At 35.1% G+C, this 25,267-nt stretch overlaps 2 protein-coding genes across 2 annotated transcripts; one reads left to right on the forward strand and one right to left on the reverse strand.

Moving 5' to 3' along the window:
- Nucleotides 1–9,216: 9,216 nt before the first annotated feature.
- LOC124636984 (monocarboxylate transporter 14-like) lies at nt 9,217–19,098 on the reverse strand. The gene is made up of 6 exons (XM_047173284.1): nt 18,915–19,098; nt 11,324–12,476; nt 10,601–11,158; nt 10,308–10,523; nt 9,800–10,085; nt 9,217–9,432 (listed from the first exon to the last, which is right to left on the reverse strand). Exons 2-6 carry the CDS (start codon nt 12,425–12,427, stop codon nt 9,248–9,250), a joined length of 2,349 nt encoding a protein of 782 aa, XP_047029240.1. The 5' UTR covers nt 12,428–12,476; nt 18,915–19,098; the 3' UTR covers nt 9,217–9,247.
- A 2,020-nt stretch (nt 19,099–21,118) lies between these two features.
- Nucleotides 21,119–24,855, forward strand: LOC124637046 (putative nuclease HARBI1). The gene is made up of 5 exons (XM_047173363.1): nt 21,119–21,501; nt 21,966–22,162; nt 22,428–22,557; nt 22,993–23,134; nt 23,417–24,855. Exons 1-5 carry the CDS (start codon nt 21,193–21,195, stop codon nt 24,061–24,063), a joined length of 1,425 nt encoding a protein of 474 aa, XP_047029319.1. The 5' UTR covers nt 21,119–21,192; the 3' UTR covers nt 24,064–24,855.
- Nucleotides 24,856–25,267: the final 412 nt, after the last annotated feature.

Below are 25,267 nucleotides of genomic sequence, written 5' to 3' on the forward strand. Positions count from 1 at the left end.
GATGTGTAGTGGTGAATAAAGAAATGTTATTTTAAAGTACTCCTGAGTATTAAAATACATGTTTAGTACAAGAATATTATTTTCGTCAGTATTATCATTATGTATAGTTGTTATAGGTACTAATTTGTTGTAAACATGTCCCTTCCTCGAGTTTAGAGAATGATGAAATTCTTCATGATGTCTGACGTAACTAAAGGTGATTTCAAGTGAGAGTACTGTCTGTAAGTCTTTTCTACGTCCTTTTCTATGTCATTTAATGTTAGTGTTATAATAGATTTTAAAGTATTGTATTGTGTAGTCGAGATGTGATCATTGTCGTCTACAGGCATTGTTCCCTTCTCAGACAATGCGCTCTTCACAATTGTAAGAATGCTACTTTAAGATACATCGCTACTTATATCTTAAAGTCTCATAGTATTCGCTTGATTGTGGCAAAGTAAGATTAATTTATATGTACCAATAGTATAAGTACTGTTATTACTATTACAAAGTATAAAATTATTGTCTGTTTTAAATAGGTATTCGAAATTATTAAAATTAATATTTTGGTGATTTTCCACTTACCTTTATATGCACAATTTTAAAAGTATTATCACTAAAGGCTGTCGCAATTATCTTATTTAAAGTAAGATTTAAATCATGACTTTGTAGATAAGAAATTAGTTTATTTGTTTAGTTCTCTTGTCTTCCCTTGTTAATTGTTTTGTTGTATATTCTTAATTTAAGTAGAATAGTAGCCCTAAGATTGAAATATTTATCAGCGACTGTATTAAATTACAATAAATAATTTTCCATATAAGCAGTAAAAATATTTACTGTAATTTGATTACACTAGCTGCAAAAAATGTGTACCTACTTATGAAATTTCAACATGACTACGCTTCGATTTTAATCTCTTATGAAATATCCAATAAGGATTTTTAATGAATACGTAATTATAAAAAAGTATATTTTAAAAAAGTAATCTTCGGATCTACCTCTTCAACAAATGTTCTAAATATTACAAAAAAATATCTTATTTAATATCGAGATTATATTTAAAAGTTAAGCGTTGTAATTTTATGGCTCAGATTCTAATATTTATTTAATTATGATATGGGAAAATAATTTTGTGAATATTTGTGCTGAGTGGTGATTTTGGCTGGGTTTGATGAAACTGGTACAAAGACGCACATATCATGAAAATTGCCTAAACCAGAGGAAAGCCAGGTGAAATCACTAGTCAGTAATATCTGTGTAAATTATGCAATGTTAGATTTATATAATTGCATTGTAGGTGCTTACAGAGTAATTGTATGATTTATTGAAGATGCCTGTATTTTTTCTAATGTAAAGTAATTTTAAGAGGTTTATTTTTTCTTTCTTACCTTATTCCTTATTAGACCTGTCGCGAGAAAATCTAAGTATCTGTTCTGCCTCCTTAAGACAAGGTGTACCTATTTCTACAATCATGCAGGCTAATATAGTACAAACGTAAACAGTAAAGTATGGAAATTGAGTGATCTATTAAGGTATGACCATTGTAGAAAGACATCTTGGTAGATGGGGCTAGACTCTCTTAATTATCAGATTGCTGAAGAATTACAAATCTATGATACAGACTCCATGACTAATAAAAAATACAAGTGAATAAAAATTCAAAGAAAACTATTTATCACATGCATACAAAACGTAAAACAATGCACAGGAATGCATTCGTTTTGGCTTCAATCCAACGGCTAATTTTAATATTGCAGTCAATTGTGGCAATGAAATTGTAAATGCTATTGATGAATAGTGACGGTAATCTGATGGATAATGGATAGAATGACTTGGTTTGATCTCGCGACGGGTCTCGATGACGTGTTCAATGTAGTGGAGATGGCAGATATTCTGAGGAAAGTTTTAATAAGACGTTGAGTGCGTATAACGAGTTAATGGGTAAGAAAATCAATCCAATTTGTGTTGAACCTTTATTCTTTAGTAAAATGTCTTAGTTTATGGAAGGTGGGCAAAATTCAATATTTTGTCAGCAGCTTTGAGAGCTATAAAAATCACATTCTATCGAGCTGCTATTTATTCTCCACAACATTGGATCGCTTTTTTATTTTCTCCTATCTAAACTATTTTGTTTTATTTTTCCATTTCGTTTACTATCAAATGTAATAATTATTTATAAATTAAGACAATATAAACTAAGTACAGAAATAGTAACAGAATATATTAATATACATACCTACTATAATATTATGTGAATTGTCGTAAAGAAATTGATGTTTTAAATCCAGTGTCATAGATTCTGCCAAAGGGGGTCATCAGGTTATATCTTAAAAATAAATAAAATAAGGATATTGATATACAATCATTGGTTTACTTTCAGGACGTTTCAGAAAGCACCTTTAAGCACCTTTTTCTCTCGAAAGCGGGTTAGTAACACTTGTGTGTGTAAATTGTACCTACATGGTCATTTTCTTTTTATAACTCGGTGGATAAGCCATTACCTACTGAGCTTATGCATTTAGCAAAGGTAAGTGCATGCTCATTTGCACACATATGTACGACTTATCTGCATTCGTGGGATAAAACATCTAAATTGGTCTTTCATTGTATCATCAAGCTTATGGTTTACAACTATAATCATTTATGATAAATTCAGAAAAAACTATGTATTTTGTGTCTTTGATCTTGTTTCTATTATCAGTATCAACCAATGATTGGATATTGTCTAGTAATATCAATTATGTCAAAAGGCACCGATATAGGTACAACATACAAATATAATATTATGGATAAATATGTGTTAGCTTCTAGTTTAAGCAAACTCTCTTAACCTACTTACCGCATTTCATATAACAAATGACAATCAAGACAGAATAAATCCTCCTTCAGAAGTATGAACTCTCATCACAGTATTGGAACAATTCCTTATTTTCTATGATTCATAACTGTCTTATGTTATATGAAATAGAGTATTTCTAAAATAAGGTTCTGCCTGTGACAAAATCATGAAGTATGTTTGATATCCTTTCTCGTTGTCAGCTTCATATACTACTAACTATAGCAGAGAAATTACAGATTGTATTGACTCAAGAAGTACTAACTAAGATATTCTTAATTATCTGGATTTGGCTGTGAATAAACCATTGGTAATAAATGTTATAAATAGTTCGTTAATAAATTCTATGTGTAATATAATCTCCTGATGGCCCCCAAACAAGAAAGTTATTTATGTAGACAAAACTATAGATGAGGTCGCTCAGTGATAATTCAATGGAGAAAGAACAAAGAAAAAACAAAGAAAGATAAAAGAAAGAAAGAAAATACACAAGAACGACTATACTTATATTATAAGGAGATATTTAAAGTGGGTTTGTAAGTTTATGACGCTGTAGGTGATAATATCTGGTTCTACGGAACCAATTTATACATTATTTTACCCATCAAAAGTTCCGTTACTTGGGAGTGACACAGGCTATATTTTCTATAGGCACGCGAAATATTTCCTTCACGCAGTCAAAACATCTAGTTTCAGACAATATGCGGTTAAAATTGAAATAGATAAACGGAAAACTAACAATAGTCGTAATCCCAAAGCAAATAGTAATAAAATGAGTATATCGAATACACGTCTGCGTCAGACAGATCCAGTTAATCAAAATGCCAGACAAATGCCGGCTGCACAATCAAAGATCAACGTAATCCCAAGAATAGATGCTCAAGTGGAAACCCCGAACGCAGTCATTCTAACTGCCACAGGCGCAGCAAATGTGAAAGTTCTTACGCATGTTATTCAACCCAAGCATTTAAATATTCTTTTTCTAGGATTGCTAACTCAAAGTTGATTGTAGTTAAGCGCATTGATAGCTTTTACCAACTTACTATTAGCGGCTGATTTAAGGTATATGTTTAAATAGCTTCCGAGAGTATTTTCACACGTGTACCTTAGAAACATGTAAAAAATATTAAAAGAGTGCTCTTGAACGTCCAAACAAACAATATTTGTAAAAGCTGCCTCAATTTGAATAACCATTTTCAAATTGATTTATTCAGGAATTAAATCACGTCTTTTAGATATATCTCCATCTATAATAGTTGCAGTATTATGTTTTACTTTTATATTTACATCTATAACAGTGTTAACTACAGCTATGATGTCATCCACATGTTTATTGATCTTTCCTGTATGTACATAAACTCCAACTGGCGGATACACTGAATTAACCACTTTCAGTTCTATCATGTCAATGCTTTTATTTAGCTTATTATCTAAGCTTGTTATCTCATCCTTACTTAATATTGTTAATTTGAAAGTAACTTTGTTTATCTGTCGCAACCTCTGAACCCTGGAGCAAGGCCATAGGCTACTTTTATCCGATAGCAGGATAACAGTTCCCTCGGGACTCGGGTGGATCCACGGGGAGTAGCTAAGGAATAGATAACTCTCCAACGGGCACGATCGTCATTTTTAATCCTCAAGTAAGAAAGACAGCTGACCTGAAGGTCAATAACCGACCATGGCATTAAAACTAATGATGATTGGAAAGCATTTGAGCCTAAAATAACTGTTTCCTTAGCCCCGCGGTGCAGCATGTCGATTCTATAAAATATCACAACTCACTTCGACATCACTCTCACTTCGACTTCGATCTAAAGGTAGAATTCCGTGGACGCGACAATAGTCAACCTTTGAAAATGTATGGCACCGTTGTCGAGGCCCGTGACAGTCGCGCGCGGCCGACGAATTTCGTAAGCTGCTCGCGGCATTGTCAAAAATTTAATTCTGGTTTTACTAAAATTCTATAGATGTTATTAAGCGCTAGACCATGTTGAGAAGCGTACGGCCGCGAGCGGCTCACGAAATTCAACGTCCGCGCGCGACTGTCGCAGCCCTCGGCAGCGGTGCCATACATTTTCATAGGTTGACTTTTGTCGCGCGCGGCTGCGACAATCGCGACCCACGGAATTCTACCTTAAAGTTTCGTGATTGACATTGTCAAACTACACTAGCGCTTCACTATCGAGCGTGTTGACAAGTTGAACTAAATCAAAGTCGAGATTTTGACAGATTTGTCAAAATCTGTCTATCTATAGGGGAGGTAGGGGAGAGATGGGCAGTTGGGAGACATGATCAAATCAGAATAAAAGGGGGGTCCTTTTATTCTGATTTCTGATCATAGTTTTGTTTTTTTTTAATTGGGTAGTTTACGTTACCGACTGGTAACGGTGTTCATCCATAGACTATCTGTCATTTCTGTGAGTTGTCAAGAACAAACACTCGTAAAAGTACTTAAATATTTTGTTGCGGTTTCGGATCGTTATAAAGAGAAAACTAATGAAAGGTATGTGTATTTTCTATTATTAATTATTGATTGTCAAAATCTCCAGTTACAATTATAGTAAGTCGATGCAATCCACACCTATTATACCTTTAGAAGAGAGTACTACAGCAATAGTTAATGGGCCCCACGTTTTTATTTTAGTCTAATATGACCGGGACCACCTACGTAGGTTGACAGGTAAGTAACTATTTTTTATTTTCTAGTTTTCAGTGCACATAAGATAAAACCGTTTAACTTAAAAGTTTTTTTACCGATTTTTTTTCATAAACTAAGTCAAAAGTGTCCAATGCTCTCTATGGTAGGGAGGCTTTTCTTCGTCAGTGAAAATTTGTGAGGTTATAAATCTGCGCGAAAAATCCTTTATAGAATCTTGTTTCAGGTACCGTTGCCAACTTGATCTAGAGACTATTATATTTAAAATAGTGTTTAAATAAAGTTCTAAGTGTTTTAAAGTGATTAAGTGCCTACATTTAAGAATATAAGAAATGGCAATAAAAGTTGATAATGATCTGTAAAATCTGATTTTTTATGCAATAAATTGTGAAAAAGTGCCCATCCCTCCCCTACCTCCCCTAAAGTATGAAATGACATTACGAATCGAAGTGAAATGCGAGTTGTTGATCGAGTTTTATAGAATCCCAGTACAGGTGTGCTTGAAATAACAATAAATGAAGTCCAAAGCGACGATTTTTATTATCCTAGCCACCGCTAGACTAATTTGCCCAGTTTTGGAAAAAAAAAATAACGCAAAGACATAAACCTAGATATAACGCTACAAAAGAGACAATAGATGTTGTACAGGTATAAAATGATATTGTGTGGCATGGTGACATTGAATAAGTACAAAGAACAAAGAAAGAAATAGAATAGAATTATCACTGAGCGACTTCAAAAATATTACCTACCTATATCTGTGGACTAAATGTATTTACATGTAAAATTATATGTTTAGATACAGCTCATACAAAATGATAGATTATGTTTGTATCTCTTTACTGTAGACTCTGGTTATACTTCAAGTCAGTGCATTGAGGCGGTAAACAGATTTTCAACTTTATTTACAAAGAATTAAAGATTGGAGTAGCTTGATAGGCTGGCATTTGTACCTAATAATATTACATACTTAATATTGAAATGCTCTCCCAGTTATATAAATTCATGGGTTCTTAAAGAGCATTAAACAGTAAAATAATAGTCAATAATCGAACCTATAAAGCAAGTTATATTTAAACCCAAAACTGAGATAGCAACATGCAATCGAGATGGGCCATCAATCAAATGCGGTGAACCGGAACGCAGGACCAGTTTATTACGATGATCAAAATTCCGAGACGAAATGCCTGATTGAAACTTTAGGAGCGATCCACGCGATCCATATGACATAGTTGTTAGGACATCATCGTCTTACTCTTTTTTTCTCACTCGGTGCTCGGTTAAAATCTCATTATCCCTACCATTTCCCCATCTAGACTTTTCCCAACCATTTTAGGGTAGGCTTTCAGTCTAACTGGATGCACCTGAGTAGCAATTTGATTGCCTATCTGATCCCTTCAAAACAGGTTGTCAGACTTTCATACTTCTGAAAACCCATAACGACAATTGAACATGTCTTCCGAAATACGGAGTACTAAAACCTCTAAGCTATTTTTTCATCTTCTTACCTATTCGTAAAAGTATTTAAAAAGCAGCCATAGTCTAAGTGAATCGAAGTGTTCGTCGAGTAATTCATGCATTAAGTATGAGCATGTCATTGTGTCTGTCCTTATTGTGTTGCCATGCAAATGAATTGGTTATCTCTTACAAAAATGTATGTTGAACGACCTTGACTGTGAGTCATCCATTGAAAAAATGTTGAATTGGTAAATTAGTGTATTATTACTCAAAAGTTATTTGAATTGGTAAATTAGTTAGACAGCTAAAGTTATTTGATCATCATTTACGATTAAATTATTATGTTAGCATTATTCTCGTTAGAGTTTCCGGACACTGCAAACTTTAGGCCAATAGTTTGTTTAGTCCCATAAATCAGTATGAAGATGAATGAACTGTAGTACGCACATTTAAAAAATCAGGTACTTATAGGCACCGACTGAAAACTTTGATTGGTACTAAAAAATGCACGTTAGGCGCTCCAAGGAATTTCGAAGGCGTTAGACAAAAACTTTACGGTATTAGTGAAAGGGAGAACGAAGTATGCTTTCTCATTCATTCATTAGATACCCTTCACAACTTACGTTTATTGAACATGTTATGTTTTTTTGGTACCTATTAATAGAACATTCTACGATATAAGTATGGTGTGTTAGAAGAATGTCGATTTAAATGTTTGAAAAATTGGGCTCAAACACACATTTAAATCTGAATCACTTTAACTGTCACTGGTCCTAAGTTTATCAAGATATTTGGGAGACTTTTCAATTGATTTAAGATTGTGTTTATAAGTTTTAATGCTCTTTAAATGAACTAAATGAACGCAAAGAAGTCTTGAACATTTCGTGGTGGTTTACAGTTATTGTATAAGACCTATATTTTTCTGAAAACCGCTCAATGTATCTGACTTGTAGTATTAATTCTGTTGTTAGTTAACCTGACTTCAATTGTTGTTTCCTTCACAATAAAGTTGTTATTGTAAAGTTTCTACACGAGTCTTTATTTATTGTTATCCTCCTTTTCGATGTTATCCTTATTTAGAACAAGGCAAGTTTCTATTATAGGTATATGATAAAAATAGCTAGCAAACTGCGTGGTTGCTTATAGGAATATGGTAGGTAATGTACCTACGCACTAGAAGTATGGATAGCAACCGCTTAAAAATTCTTGGCTACGAGTGAAATAGGTAAGTCTAGTACCAAATGATTGGTCTGGGAGAATAATAATTTATAATCCTTAACAAATTAGCAAAAATATCTACGCTTCCTCGAAAAGAAGACTTTGTGGCTCAGTACCGACTTTCATCTGAGTCTAATCTCGGCTAAACTGAACTGGCAGATTCTATTTAACTGAATTGGGTTCTTTCACTCTAAGTAAAATGTTGCATCTAGTTGAATGGTAGCCAACCTACTTGATGCAAATGACAAATCCAATATAATGATGTCATCTAGATCACGATATGATCTCATTGTAAGACAGATACTTAAGAAATATCTACTATCTCACAGGAAACTATGAATCATTAAATTAATGAGTGACGATACAATTTCTGCACAAGCTACGTCCAATTATAAACTTACTTAGTAATAAAAGGTTAGCATTTTTATAATAATTAAGTAGGTATTCCTCCATATACTGTTGGCACTTTATCAAGCCTGATAATGTCGTATATTTTATTTTATTTTAATGTGTACGCATGCTAGTAAAGTTGATAAGTTTTTTTGCATTAAAATATCGTGTCATTAGATAAAGTAGTGATAAACACGTGAGGATGAGGTCACAGTTGCTCTGAATGTCATCCGAATTTTACTAGAATTGGGTAAATGTGCTGAAGCAATTATATTTGTCACGCCTGATACGATGTGTGACATTGTACCTACTAAATTAAGCAGCGGTGTCAATGCGCTTGAAGAAGGTCATATTTGTGTACCGTTATAACAGTGTTTGAAATAGTGTTAGATGATTTTAACACACAAACAATAGCCAAAGAAATAAGCCTCCCAATCTATCGGAACTTTGGACACAGATTAGTAAATAGTTACTACTTTGGGGGCCTATTCAGATGCCTTACAAGGGCCATGTAACTTAATTAATTTTAATAGGTATTCTTTAAATCAGTACCCCCAAATTATTAAAAAGAGAATCTGAAAAATTGTGAGATAAGCTCCCAGCATGCATTAAACTTCTACTGAAACAAAACCAAATAATCAAAATAATTAGAAGGAACTGTCAAAAAAAGGCAAGCTAGAACATTTAAAGTAATTTATTACGCATGATCATCACACGTCAGTAGGACCATTCTCAGTTCTAGCTTCTTCTGCCTCCTTCATCAGAGGCGATGACCCACACAGACGCAAATCCTTCGTGTATGCGATCACACCCACACACAGACCAGAGATGACTAGCCATATTCCGCCCATGTAGAACGTCAGGTCCCAGGACCCGGTGAGATCGTATAGCATACCTGGGAATGAAGAAGTTATAATAAGAGCTTCTGAAGTATTTCTATGTTCAAGACTATTTTCGACAAGAACTTTTTAAAGAATAATAAACTTGGTTTGATGATCTTGTATATGATGAATATGTATACTCAAAGTTTTTGGAACGTCATCAAAATACCTACAGCTTCCAAAACGCTCACTTCCCATGTGTTTTTGCTAGGTAACTAGGTAGGTTAACTAGAAGAAACGTAATAAATTCCCAGCTAAAATCACTATCAAACACAATATTGTTTTTAAGTTAACCCCTATTAAAGAATGGTTTTATAAAAGCTCAGGTGCGTCAAAATTCCAATTAAATTACTATCCTTACTTATCAATCAAAATTCTTACCTCCAATAGGCGGTCCAACAAGATGTCCAATACCCTGACTCAACAGGATCAGTCCATACGCCACCGTAAAGTGATCAATAGGCATCAACTCCATAAGGATAGTTGGAGTATACGAGTAGGAACTGGCGAAGGAAAGACCGAAGACTGCTGAGATGACTGCCAGGACCCAGTAGTTGGTGATGAAGAAGGGATATACGGCTACGGACGCGCCGCAGATGATGAGGCAGACAGCGTATGTTTTAGTCACGTTCACCCACGGTTGATCTCCTGCCCAACCGAGAGCTACCTGGAAAACGAAAAAAAGGGAAGCCAAATCAAACATTGATATATGCTGTAATCTTATTAATGTCAAACTATGTAATTATGAAAAGTTAAAATCAAAACATTTCTTTTGTGGCTCAACAAACAGATTTTAGAATACTTCGTCCAGTAATTTTACATTGCCTTTAAGGTAATGACATTGCAATCAGTTGTGGCATATGATAAGTAGGTAAAAGAAGAAACTTACAATTCCAATACTGCTAGCGACTCCAATGATAGCGATCATCATCGGCCCACCTTCCACGTTCATTTCATTCATATAAGAATTGAGGAAGAAGTATGGCACGATGAACCACACGGAGAGAATCAGTGAGGACAAGTTGAACATCAAGAAATGGAACTCAGTGAACATTTTGAAGTCAAACATGGATTTCATTGTTTGCCCGAAGCGGTGATACCATCTCTGCAATAGACAAAAGAAATAAAAGTTTAACCAAGAGATGATAATTTTCATTATATAAAAAATGCTGAAGAACTTACCATTTCATCATCAGATTCAGAATAAAGAGACCATGAAGAGTTTCTATACATATCAGGTAATGATGAAGCTCTCAGCTTATACCTAGTTATCGACATCATAGCACCTCGATGCATCATCGTGTTCCTATACAACGGCACATCTCTCAAGTAGTGATGATCTGTAGTCGATATCTGTCGGAACCAACTCGGCTGCAACGGTTGTTGCTGTTGCGGAGTCTTTGAATCTTTTTGAGTAACTTTCTGTTTTGTTGAATTGATGTTTGTATTTGATTTCCCTGTTTCAGTCCTCACTGGCTCATTTTTGTTTGTATTCACTTTTGCTGTTTCAGTCTTCGGAGGTTCTGTTTCAGTTTTCTTAGCATCACCTTCAGCTCCATCTTTAGGTTTCTTTGCCTTTATTTCTACAGGTAATTTTGCGGGTTCTCGAACGTCTTCTGGATTCTCAACGTTCAAGTTGACCTCTGAATGTCTCCGAGTAATCACGTCAGGGTAATTTTGTAGTATTATGTTATACAGCCGTTTGTTTTTCATTAACTTTTCGATTACTTCAGTTGGAACCTGTAAAACGATAAAATATTAAAAGAGAATATTCGGTAATGTGTTTGTCACTATAAAAGTAGGTAAAAGATTATATTTATATTAAACGTGTAATTTTATCGTCATATCGCTATTGTCTCGATTTTATGACATAGGGACAAAGTTTTCTATTTCATAATGACTTACCTTTTCATTCTGTTGTACAAATGTCGGTAAATGTATAGCTGAATGCATTCTTCTCTTGTCTCTCGCTTGTTCTGCATTCGCTTGTGTCGTCGCTTCTAATTCTTCTGCTTCAGCAATGCTTGTTGCTAACGTCGCTAAAATATATTCGGGACTCTTCCCACTTTCAAGTAAAGTTTTCAACTCTTCTGAGTCTAAGTATGCCGATTCTCCTCCAATGGATCTTGATCCAGTGGAACCGGCACTGGATGATCTCCTAGACCTAGCCTTAGAAAGCTTTCGCTCTCGTTTCTGCTTAATTTCTAACCACTCTGGATTCTTCATTAAAGCACCGCATACACACATATTAAGTAAAGTACCAGCTAATAAAACAATAGTATTTCTCCAATCGTATATTTCTAAGAAATAATGAGTCATTGGTGAATAAATAAGCGTACCAAAACCTATGCCGCACGAAGCTAGGGATACAGCTAAATTTCTTCTCTTATCAAACCAAAATGCTACCGAAACTACAGCAGTCACGTATAAAATACCCATCGCTAACCCGCTAATGAACCCAAAAGTCAGACATAACATTTCTACTGAATTACTAATAGCAGCTAATAGGAATCCAATAGTAGACAGCACTCCAGCGATCATTGTCATAATTCGGCATCCGTATCGATCTACTAACGCACTCATGATCGGCCCGGCTAATAGTGGAGTGGCTATAAAAAGACTTCCAATCAATGATGTTTTTGATTGCGTGGTTTCGAAATATGATGTGAACTCTTCATGTAGAAGACCGAAGGAGAATGCCAGGCCGTCGGCACATGCTGATACAAGGAACGCTGCGGCTACGACTACCCAGCCCCAGCCTCCATCAGGTATGGGAGGTAATTCAGCATTATTGCTATCATCTGAACATATACTATCATTATCATCTAGTCCTGCGAACTTGACCCTCTCGACAGGTGACTCTGAGCCCTCCCTTGTATACTGGGCGATTATATCCTTATCTTCTGACTTAATAGAGTTAATTGTGTTTATATCTGTATTGTTAAGGATGTTTGTATGTCCATTGTTTGATTCTTCTTTAGCTTTCTCGACTTCCTTTGTTTCAACCATTGTTTCTGTTGATTACATAACGTTGATTTTATTTGTAGATTTTGATGTTCTGGAAATAAAAAATAACAATTATTATTTTGCGTTTACAATTCAATGTTTTAGAATTCCTTCAAATGTGTTGAGATAGAGACAATTAATTTATCTGTTACGGAATGTTTCTAATTGCGTTCTCTGTTTGATAAGCATTTAAACCTATTGTTGATAATTAGGTAGGTTACTATTATCTAAGATCTGAATAAAATCCTCGTGGATCGACAACAATGAATGAACCTTGGCATAATCACGGCGTTTACTATGAAGATTAGTAATTGTGGCGTGAGATCATCGTTGCATTCATGCCTTACATATGCGCCTACTATAGGATGTGGAGGTCCACAGGTGGCCTGCGTTTGCTACCGAAATAGATCCTATTTCAGAATTACGTATGTATGTTTACCTACTTATGTATGTTTGCGTAATATCACGTTTTATGAGTATGGATTGATTGTGGATACTTATTGTTAAATTCCATCAAGCAGGGGGCAGTCTATCAAAGTAAAGTATTTTGCTGTAAAAATATGTCTAGGGTTTTCTTTGAAGACTTAGCTTAAACTGTTTTATCGCAAATAATCAACAGTTTTTTAGAGAATATAAAGAAATTTACAGCTACATTAATTGTATCAATAGAAACAACTGAAGTTTAGCTCTCACTCTGTTTTACAAACTTGGTAAAGGTCGTTCTAGAACCTAATATGGACAGTCAAGTGTTCATGTTTGTAGTTAAAACTAATATGGCACCTGTTGACCACCACACAAGTACAACCTATCTATCACAACAATAAAATCATGACAGTCTAAGCAAGAATAACTTTAAAGGAACCTAGGTATAAACATCTGTTATATGCTGATATTGTTAATAGAGCAATTTCGGGAACGGTCATGTATCATGACATCTGGCGTTCCGGAATCTTTTGAATATTCACAAGTTTTTATTATGTTTTAGGGTACCGTTATGAGTCATTTCGGGTATGGTAATGTCTGTTCACACCCCCTTTGTGTCAAGCGTGACGACTGTACTGCGTAGGTAAGCTTAGTGTTCCATGTGTCCAAGTACTGGATTAAAGATAGCAGACTATAATTTTGAATCTAGCTGCCTCCCTTGTGAACATTTCCACAGGTTCACTGCTTTTTATGAAGTTTGACTGATTATTGAATCTAATAATGGCGTTTAGAGCATACAGGGTACTTTTGAAGTACTGAGACCTGCACACAAACAGAAGGGAACGATGTGGAAGCTTTAATGACACAAATAGTCAGATCAGTACCACGTTTAGGTATATAGAAAAGGGAAATAATAAGTGTAGCCACAAAATTATTTATTGGACACATCATTAAACTTCTAATTTTATAACTAAGCAACGAGGAAATGACATAGCCTCTAATAAACTAATTCGTCTTTTTTACAACGCCATCTACTAGAAAGCTTCAATAAAAGATCATCAATTATTGTAACTTGTCCTTCTTATTTATACATTGTCATCTAATTTACTAACTAGGCCTCATTTTTCCAAAAACGAGCCAAGAAAAACGTTCTTGGCTCGTTTTTTTTTTGATGGTAGAATTTAATTTGGATTCATTTTATTTAGCATATTGCCATTTATAACCTTCAATTAAAAACCATTGTATTAAAAATTGAAGTTAGTGACGAAAACGAATAGCTGCAAAACCGACTCCACGTAGTCTTGTCTGCCCTACCCCTAGAGTGCAATTCAAAACCGCGTAGGCGCGGAGGGGCGAGGCGGCCTGCGAGCTGAGGCGCAGGTAGTTTCAGCGCTCGCCGCCGCGGCTGAGGCTGGCCGGCAGAGCCGGCCAGCAAGCCGAAGCTGCGGTGGTGAGCGTGAAAACCATCTGCGACGATAAGCTCGCATGGGACCGCCGGAGCCGTGACAGAAGCCATGCTTGCTGCATGTTGCATGCTGACTTCCATGCTGGGTCAATTAATATGGGATATGTTATATTTTAAACAAAAAACGCAGTAGGTACGAGTTAAATATTTTTATGATGTCACTTAATAGTATTTAAGAAGTTTACTGTTAGAATGCATGCTACAAATTTAGATGCAAAAAAATAACCATCATGCTGAGTTGTATTTAGAGTGGAAGATAACTCGTGGCTAAGATAGTATTATTTAGATGCTCGACGCTTTAATAATTATGGCTGACTTAGTAATTTAGAAGGCAACATACAATTTTTTGGGCGAATAATGATATTAAAAAGAAGCCTGTTTAATTAGCACCCTATAGAAAACTCTTTATTTGAAAAAAAGTATGCAAGTCCGACTCTCACTTGCCCAGTTTTTTGATAGTTTTTTTCCCAGTTGATGTGAAGTTGAAGATGTTTTCATAATAACAAGTGATGTAATTATGACGACTACACAAATTGATCATAGATTAATTTTATATGATTATCATACACGTGTGTGTAGATAAGTATTATCACAAAAAAATGATAATGGATTCAGAAAACGTGCTTATAAATGTATAACAAAACAAACACGTTTTTAAAACTGTATATCTAGATGTCTTCGGTGTTCAAGGTTAGGCACCAATGTTACTGAATCGACTTAAATTAAATATTCGGTTCACACATCCTGAGAAAGGACCTATGCAGTTTACAGAGTTCTTATACGGGTGCATGGAGTCGTTCCTTCCGGACGTACGTAAATCTAACTACCGAATTTAGCTCAGTTAGTTACTTGACCCTCAGTTCAGTAAGTATTTCGGAAAAAATGGTCCAGTCATGAAAATGCATTAGGGCAAATTCCGCGGTCCAAGCCCTCCATGAGACCGAAGGGCATATCACGCCCGCCGGCCAGATTTGACGAGATAGTTGTCACCCAACCCAGAAAGGAAATACGGATCTGATTTGAGTCCTAGTTAGGTACCGAAGAAGTCTACAAATAAAAGCATTATAAGTAACTTTTTTTCCAAGAGATTAGAGTAGTTCCCACGGGACAAATACTATAAAATACATGATCGATTTGCAAATATTAGGCGAGTTTCTAACGTAATAATAGCTCCCAAAACAAAAACTGCAACTGTCACAAACCGTCTCAGTTAAGGTCCAATAAAATATGTAAACATAAAAGTAGACTACGTAATACTTGAAGGCCAATCGTGGAGTTCTGTTGATCGTTCATTTCAACGTGATAATGGACATATAAACATACTCCGAAGAAATCCAGGTGTTGTATGTTATCATATTTCATAATTTTGTTTAGATGATGGATATATTGAGCTTTACGTTTTTCTTAGAATAGACTTTAATATTTCTCTTGTTTGATTTAGTTTTCAGTTTTGCTGTTTTACAGACTAGGTTTTCATGCGCTGATTTGGAGTGATCATTTTGAGGACGATTAAAACTAATTAACTTTTAGGAATATCGTAAATCAGAAACTTTCATAATTGTGACAGAATATTTTTCAGCATCTTCTCAAACATCTCGGAAAATCAATATTTGTGGGAGACTGTCAGATTTGACTAAACATACATTTGTTAATTCTAGGGCCCTTCTAAGCTCTTTCGAACAATCCCGCAAACCCAGACATTTGCGTTAGTTTACTATCACAATGAGTCTGTGTTTATAAATAGCATTTACTCATATGTTAGTGCTAGACAGAGATTGATCTCGTATGAAGCTGTGGACACATCAACTCGTTAGCTGATAAAGTCAGGGGTGTTTGAACTTTGAAGAGACATTATCAAACAGCTTTCATTTTGCTGCATTATGCTGAGATAAGAGACTTTAGTCTCGTACTAAAATCATTAGTAAGTAATATAAGAAATTCGCAAGTAACTTTCTATGTCTGTCTATCGGACATTCCTGGAAAAAGTAAAGAACCGATTGAAATGAAGGTTTAAATATTTAGCTTTACTCCCTTGTCCGTGCACACTACCGTATGGCTAAGGGCATTTTGCGTTTGCAATGGCTGCCAGGACACGAGAAAAGTCGCGGTAATGTTTCAATGTAAATGAAGATACCTACGTACATTCTAACCAGTCCAGTCTAACCAAGGGGTATTGGGTTGCCCGGATTGAGGGGGTCAGATAGGGCAGTCGCTCCTTTTAAAACACTGGTACTCAGCTACATCCGGTGGGACTGGAAGCCGACCCCAACATAGTTGTGAAAAAGGCTCGGAGGATGATGATGTAGATACATACTAGTACATACTATCAGGTAGGTATTACTCATACCCTATAGAATCTAGGCACATAGGTACATGATGGTAACCGGCGCCAAGCATGTAGACAGTGTGTGATTACGACAAATATTTGAACTTCGTGTTTTTTGACGTTCCACGATTTTTGTGTTATCAAAACCGATAATGTGTTGTTAAGTGCGTTGTTTGTAGACATGTCTGGGTGGGTCATAAACTTTTTTTTTATATTTCTATATTTATAACTTGTTTATTCCCGCGGTTTCACCCGTGTCCCAAACTCATAAATACGTAGCTTAGTAAAACTTGAGCAGAAATATATTCATCATCATCATCATCATCAGCCTTTCGCAGTCCACTGCTGGACATAGGCCTCTCCAAGTGCACGCCACATATATTCGAAATATATTCGCTAGAAGATTTTTTGCAAATCAGTGAAGCAGGTCCAGAGAATATTTTCTACAACGTGACAAACTTACAAGTTTAAGTTACCTATGAATTTTTATTTTTATCAAGGTTGTTTGCCCCATATAATTTCCTTGGTAACTAAGGTTCCATCTATACATTTTTGCTTCATCTTTTCAACATGCCTTCACGTAGCATTGTAGCTTCACGTATCTGCAATTGTATCCTTGATAAACCTACTCCATAGAATAGGTAATGACTTGAGAAAGTAGCCAAGTAAAAGTAGTTTCCGATAAAACCTTCGTACCTAGGTATTAGATTCCTTTTCTTTTTTGACAAACTAGAAATTGATTCCTTCGCGTTTAAATAAAAAAGAAAGGTGTGCATACCAATGCAAGTTGTACTTTGTACAAGAACGGGCATGGGGATCGAACTTGAGACTGGCAGAACTGCAAAAACTAGCTCAAGTGTATTATTTTCAAATAAGCCTTATTCTAGCATATTTATGCTTCAGTAGCGATTTGTTTCAGGAATAATGTGGTCATATTTCGACGGCTCAATCCTTCTATGTGAAAGGAGGCCTGTTCCCAGCACTGGGACGATAAAAAGGCTGATGATGATTAACTTTGCGAGCAAATCATCAATGTATATTGAAGGGAGTCATTTGTTTTATTGTTATTGTACCTCCGTAACAATTGTTTCTTTGTTGCAACATTGTACTACTAGGTACTACTTAAACTAAAAATACTGAAATATTTATTGTAACAGTAAAACTAATGTAGACATATGCAGCGTCCAATAGTTCCCTCGGGACAAAGCTGAAACCGCGGTAGGTTTTTAAAGACTCAAAACAAAACACGATTGTCTCATCGCCATCTCTCCCTTTCATTCAGGCAAGGGACCGCCGATCAACCACTTTATACACTAACTTTCACCGTCACTTTCATCTGCTTCCTAAGGGAATTACTTCCTGCATCCGGATAAAAAGCCTACGATATAATTCTGATAATAAGCTACATTACTGATAAGTTTCATTAAAATCCATCAAGTAGTTTTTGCGTGAAAGAGGAAATCATTCATAAGGAGGATTGTTTTCTGCGCAGAAAATCGCAGGTTCGATTCCCGAACCTGTGCTTGTGCAACAAAGTTTGTTTGTTATAGATAGGTATAGGTATGTATAATATAACATCATCTACACATTATTTACCTACTAAACCACCCTATAATTTCCACGAGATCTACTAAGTATTGGTAAAAATAACATTAAAATCTGTTTGGTAGTTTTTGAGTTTATCGCTCCCAAACGGACGCAATGTAGGCCGTTGTTTGATAATGTAACTTTAATTCGGTTGTAATATTTGTGTTACCGTATTTTAGATACCTACACTAAGTACCTATACAATAAAAAAAGTAAAGATAAAAATCTAACGGGTTGAGTGTGAATCCGGTACAAATAACTTTTCACTATCAAATCACACAGCAACAAATTTAAAAAAAATCTTTAGTGGGTCGGTTTTAAGTCATAAAAATAGTTCGAGCATAATAGGTACCTACCTATTTACATATTTTTTTTGTGTAAATTAAATACCTACTTAGCTCAAGTTTGGGTTAAGTAATTAAAATTGCAAACTTTAATTGGGTGTTACCTATCAAGGCACATAAAATACTTCTCAGTTTTATCTAATTAATACTTAACTTTACTTAAGTAAATATATAATTAGGAAAAGCCTATAGGCATAGGATAAACATAAGTGAAATAATAATATCAACTGAAGTATTTCTTATCAAACAGAGAACCCAATTTTAATTAGAAACATTCCTAACACACGATGTTCTAAACTTAACCGGCGCCCATAAATTAACCTCCAAAAAGTTAAACAAACTTACTTTTTATTAGTAAAAACAGATATAAATCCGATAACTTTCACATAACACTCACTGTTTACACTTTAACTAGTTGATTACACTAGATTATATATATCGTAGAATTATAATTAGTTAATAACTATTAAAAAATTTAGCCACACGACATGCCGGCATCGTGGTCAACGCCACACTGATGGTAAAATTCGAATTTCGAACGCTCAATCAAACACGAATGATAGCAATGTTTAAATTCTGATAAATCAATAAAATTTATCTAAAATAAACAAATTATGGGCTTCTGATACCTGATACCATGCTATGTTAGATTATTATATAACGATTTGTTACTAATTTAATTCAGAGAGAGTAATTTGATGTGTAATTGTGAAAACCTCGTGATATTTTCGTGGGAGATATAAAACCTTCATGCATGGATAACCGTCATAATGACATCGCTATGCTATGGTAGGTATGTGACGGGTGCATCACCATGCCAAAAGCGACAGCACGACCCGGGAATCGAACCCTGACTTTACAGCATTTGCGCTACAGTGTCATCGTGGAGAAACTTCGAATTAAAGTCGATAAGTGAAGAACTTTCCCTTAAACTCATTTATCCAAATGTCAGATTTTTTCTTGTTTGTTTATTGATTTCCCACCTTCCTTTGATAGATAATAAAATAAGGCTTAAGTACCTTTTCCACTTGGTTAAAATACATGATCGATTATTAGTCGTCCTTGGTTGTCCATCAAGCAAGCCATTAAGGGTAGTCCTTCATAGGAATTTCTTTACTCATTAGTTCATACACAATTATAGTAGTCATGATGACATGACCTAGGTTTGTCACGAGGTCATTATAAGACAGATCGCGCTAATATCTACGTAAGTATTATACCTAAATGTGCAAGTTTGGTTGAAGTTCAAAAATTGAGTAAGTTCTTCATAAGTTAACTTTGATTGTTACAGTATTGCAGACTAACTTATACTGACTTTGCTCAGAGGGTTTAAGAGGTTAAGAAGTGATGAGGAGTGACGACCATAACATTCCTCGATCCCGCACTGGAATATTTTTTTTAATCGATACAGATAGGTCTTGAGATTAAATCAAACGGCATTAGACAAACCCTTCAGCTATTAACTTTCGCTAAAGAAAGCGGACATTAAATTAGGAAGACAGGTTTAGTAGATTACTAGGAACTTTTTATCTGTGTACAAAATCTAATTCCCTCGGGACGCGAGCAAAACCGTTGAGAATAGTTAGTGGGATATAAGTATTGTAATGCGTTTTAATTAATCTCGTGTGGTGTTCTAGATTAACAAGGCTATGTGTAGCTATGGGAACGGAGAGGACGTAGCGACGCCATGACAATTTGGTAATTAACCAATGTTAACGCGGATTAATTACTCGTTAATTTTAGTTAACACTGAAAGTTATTTGTTTCGTAACACGTTAATTGTTTATGTTTACTGGGTAGTTAGTTAGGTATTCGTATGCTTGCTGGATTTATTTTAATTGGTTTTCAGAGAAAATAGATAAAGTCTGTCTATTTATACCAGGTAGGTGCAACAAGATACACTCCCCAAGTTGGCTGAAGTTGTACCTTTCAATGGGCTGTCTAAGTATTTTGAGAATATTCGAGACATGGATGGGAAGTTTCCATAATCAAATGAGCCCAAACTAGGATACCTACCTAACTGCCTAGCCATTACTTACTAAAATAATATAGGTATCAGTATACAAGTTTATAGGGAACACGGCTAACTAATAGCTGTCTGCAGTCTCGACGTGCCAGACACGTGACGTCATCGTTTTCCCGATTTTAGTGCTTCAACGTGCCGGATTGTGACACCATTTAATATCCTTTAGGTATTTATATGTGCACTATATTTAGACACTTTAAGAGGTTTGTTGCCCTATTGGCGAGATGAGGCAACTATTTTTGATGGCGTAAACAGCAGCTGTAGAATGTATTTTAGTGTCGTGCTCATAGTGGTATCTAATCCTTCAGGATTATTAAATTATCGCGAACACGATGATTTTGAATATGTATATATAATTGGACCAATATAATTGGTTTCACTAAATAGTACGCATACATAGAGCTGATCAAATTGTAGCTTTTGGTAAAATAAAATTCTACCATAATCAGAAAATTACTTGAGATTGCAACACAGCAAAGAATTTTCGCAGATTTTTCATGCTGGCAGCATTGACTCTAAAACGTCAAATTGTGCTTGACAAACAAAAATCCAAGCTGCGTTTATTTTATTTCAAAATAAACTTTATACACAGTAAAAATGGCCGAAAAACCACCGGAGGAAGGCTACATATCGGTAGTAGATGAAGAACCAGAAATTTTCGAGTTGCTTAAATGGGATACGTCGCATACTCAAAAACCAGAACAGCCACCGCGGCCTATTGAAAAACCAAGGAGTCCCGAGAAAAGAGTTTTGAAGCCCGCGGAATGCGATCCTTTCGATTTAAACGAATCTTCTTTTATAGAAACTTATAGATTGTCTAAAGATTTAACAAGAGATTTGTGCGAAGAGTTGAAGCCTGTGATGCCTGATTCAACGAAATCAATTGAATTCTCTATTGAAAGTAAAGTAAGTATGCACAGCGCGTTTATTGTGAAAGTAACAATACAATGTAATGACACGAAAACTGTAGGATTCAGTGAGGGTTTAAACATTGGTTCAAGTTTTGATAGTTTTGTTATTTGGCTAAATAATAGTCTTCTGTTTTTAGAATAATCTTTTGTTCTTATTATAAAAAAACCCAAAAAAAAGGAACCAACAATATAAAATTGCTTAAGTCAGTGTATTTTAAGGTGGAAATTCTTCTGTAAGTATGACAATAATAAATTAAACAACTTTGAATAGAGTATTGAACTTGAGCACTATGATTGTTAAACCGTATTGTGTATTATTCACATACATATATTTATTTACATTTTAATTTAAAACTAACTAAATTACCTATATTGTTTGTAGAATAAACAGGCTCAAAATTTTACAACTAAAAAAGAAATTCCAATTGAAAAATTAAACATTAATTTCCAAAATTCCAGGTATTAGCAGCTCTAGCATTCTATGCATCAGGTAAATACCAGAAGACCATCGGAGGCAGAGGGGACCCTAGCATCACGCAGTACTTTGTGGGCACTGCCGTCCTGCAGGTCACAGAGGCTATGAACCATCCCTCGATTGTGAAGAAGTACATACACTTCCCCCATTTGAGGCAGGAGAGGGATATTATTAAGGCCAAGTGAGTTTATGGATGAAATAAAAGCCTATTCACTATTTTAACATACTTTTTAGTTAATATGTAAATTGTATGTCAATTTTAATTCAATGACAGATATTATTTTTAGACAGTTGTTTTTTAATATGATGTTTGTTTATATTAGAAAAGCCCTATTTGTGCCTTACAAATTCACACTTCTTTTTCACTCAATCAAAATCAAATGTTTCAATTCAAATTTTATTTACCTACTGCTGAGAAGTTTCTAACAGACTTATTTACCTTTCAGATTCTACATGAAGTATGGCATACCCAATGTGGTAGGGTGTGTGGATTGCACTCATGTGCCAATGGCTCGGCCTGATGATGATCAGAAGAGCCACTTCAATAAGTCTTACCATTCCAAAAAAGTGCAGATTGTAAGTATTCAGACTTGTGTTATTCATTTACTGTTGGTGCCCAGTATATATATTTTTTTTATAATTGCAGTCTATCATTTTACTCGAATCAAGAAATTCACCGTAAAGTTTGGTACAAACCAGCTTGTGTTGTTATTACTACATACTTGAGTATGTATTGTTTGATAAAAATATAACTTATTGAGTGCATTTTAATTATTCGCACAAAAAAAATTTGGCTGTAGAATTTCAGTTATATCCATCCTTCCTGTCCTGTTTCCAATTTTATTTGGTTTGCCACTTCCATGTCTCTGTCACTCATTGACAAACACTTACTCCCTTTTTATTCATGTCATCTCTCAGGCAATCCATCCATCTATTCTTGCCTTGCTGACCCTCTCCACCCATAAGTTATAAGCTGCTATTTCACCAAATTATGCATATTTTTTCCTTCAGATCTGCGACAGTGACTCAACAATAATAAGCGTGGACGCGACGGCTGGCGGCTCGTATTCACACGACAACATACTGAACAGACACGCCGTCAGAGTCGATCTGGATAGCCTCAACCATTCCGGAGAACCTTGCTGGCTTATTGGTAAGTTCAAATTATTAAATATTGATACACATACTGATACGTAAATTGAGTAACAAACACTCCTGCATTACTTACATGATAAATACCTATTTAGATTTTTTGATTTTGTTTCCTAGTTGGTAACCCCATTTTAAGAGGTACATTAATTATTTTCGGATCCTGAAAACCCACTCTTTAGGGGAAGAACGCAATCGCAATATAACTTACCAAACAGAAATACGCCAAATTACAAATATGATAAAAGTTCTATCGAAATTATTTCACTAATTTTTGTTGTCCTAGGTGGTCCACATTACACCCAAAAGACATACGTAATGACACCCATCCCGAAAATAACAAAGAAGTCACCAGTTTCACCAGAAAAGTATTACTCAAACATTCACGCACAAGCGCACGGCGCAGTCCTCGAAACTATTAAACAGCTGAAGACAAGGTGGAAATGTCTTCAAGCCAACTCCAACAAACAGTTTGACCCACCCACAGTAGCCATGATGATTGTAGCTTGCTGTGTACTACATAACATGTGCAATCGTAGAGGCTTACCCATAGTTCCTATGACCCAAACCGAAGAACGTTTGGAAGCCATGAAACAGAAGGTAGCCAATGGCCCCATACCTAGGAAGCAAGTTGAAGATGTAAATGGTACACAGGCAAGAGCAAGATTAGTTGAAAGACTGTGGAATGAACGTAGGATTGCACCGGAATGTGCTCCTAAGAAACGAATGTCGAAGAAGGACAGGATATTGGAGAACCACCAGGGTCAGTTGCGTCATCAGATGCAACCTCCTCAGCAAATGAACCATCCGCCGCAGCAGTTGCATCAGAGTCACCATGAAGATATGAGTAAGAGACCCCGTATTATTTCTATGACGACCCCCACGTATAGTTTAGGAGTGCCCTCCGGATGGGGTCACTATCCACAACACTGAGGGGGTCATTGGGTATTGTCTGAGGCAGGAACGTCAGTAAGAGAATGGTAATACGCTAAGCGTGTACCTGTATTGGCATAGAGAAGCAGATTCTTTGATTCCCGCATCGGGAGAGATAAGCCTTAAAATTATGAAGACAAATTACAAACTTTTATTATTTCTTCTGGTCAAGGCTATTTTCATATATTTCTGGATACGTCTCAGTTAAAATGATCATTCGAATAGATTGTGCGGATCTGGTAGCCAATGCCTACTTTGATGGTGGTAAAAAAGTGGCCAAAAGGGTCTATATTATTTGCGGTATTTTGTGACAAATGGCTATGTAAGGTCTCCGCAGTATTGCCTATAAAAACGTAAAATGTAACAGTGAGATTATGAATTTGATGATTTTTTATATACATTTTTATTAAGGTAGCTTTAGATTTAAAAGTTTTGTTATAGTATTCTTAACATTCGATTTGAAATGTACGAATATGAGACAAACTGATAATTTGTAGAATTTATGCATAAATCCTAAATATTTATTAAAAGACTACTCTGAATAATATGTATGTTTCATAAAGACTTGACAATGTTTTTTATTATAATCTTTTTTTATAATGATAGTAAGTTATATTATTAACTTTATACAAGTATACATTGTGTTTGTCCATTTATGTTTGTTTTTTTTTAGTAAAAAAAGACATTTTGCGTAAACCGTTGAGTATTAATTTAGTGAAGAATTGGAAGGCATCTCAAAGGACATATTGTATAACCTTAGTTTTTATGAAGAAATACACGCTGTGTAAATATAATTGTTTTATTTATTTCTTTAATAATTTTCTCTGTAGACATTTACCAATAAGTATAATATTTTCCATATAACCTAATTTCCTTATAATATATACGGAATATTTAACAGACTCTTTAGAATTTATAGATATCTTAGAAGTAATTGATCTCATTGTAATTACAGTAGTTTTTTCTGTCCCTACACATAAAACTATTATTTAAGGTAAGAAGGCCTAATTTGTCTTTTAGATATTTTTTAAATTGAATTCGTTACGTCTATCTAATGATTATAGAAATAAACCTAAAATTACAGTACATAGTATAAAAAACGTTTTTTAGAAGGCAGTATATTGACTAGAAGGGAGAAAAACTATTAATTTGGAATGTAATATTTAACATAGTAAGTTTCTACAAATTATCTAAAATGTGTCTG

Source organism: Helicoverpa zea, chromosome 15 (genome assembly GCF_022581195.2).
Source record: "Helicoverpa zea isolate HzStark_Cry1AcR chromosome 15, ilHelZeax1.1, whole genome shotgun sequence".
Lineage (NCBI taxonomy): Eukaryota > Metazoa > Arthropoda > Insecta > Lepidoptera > Noctuidae > Helicoverpa > Helicoverpa zea.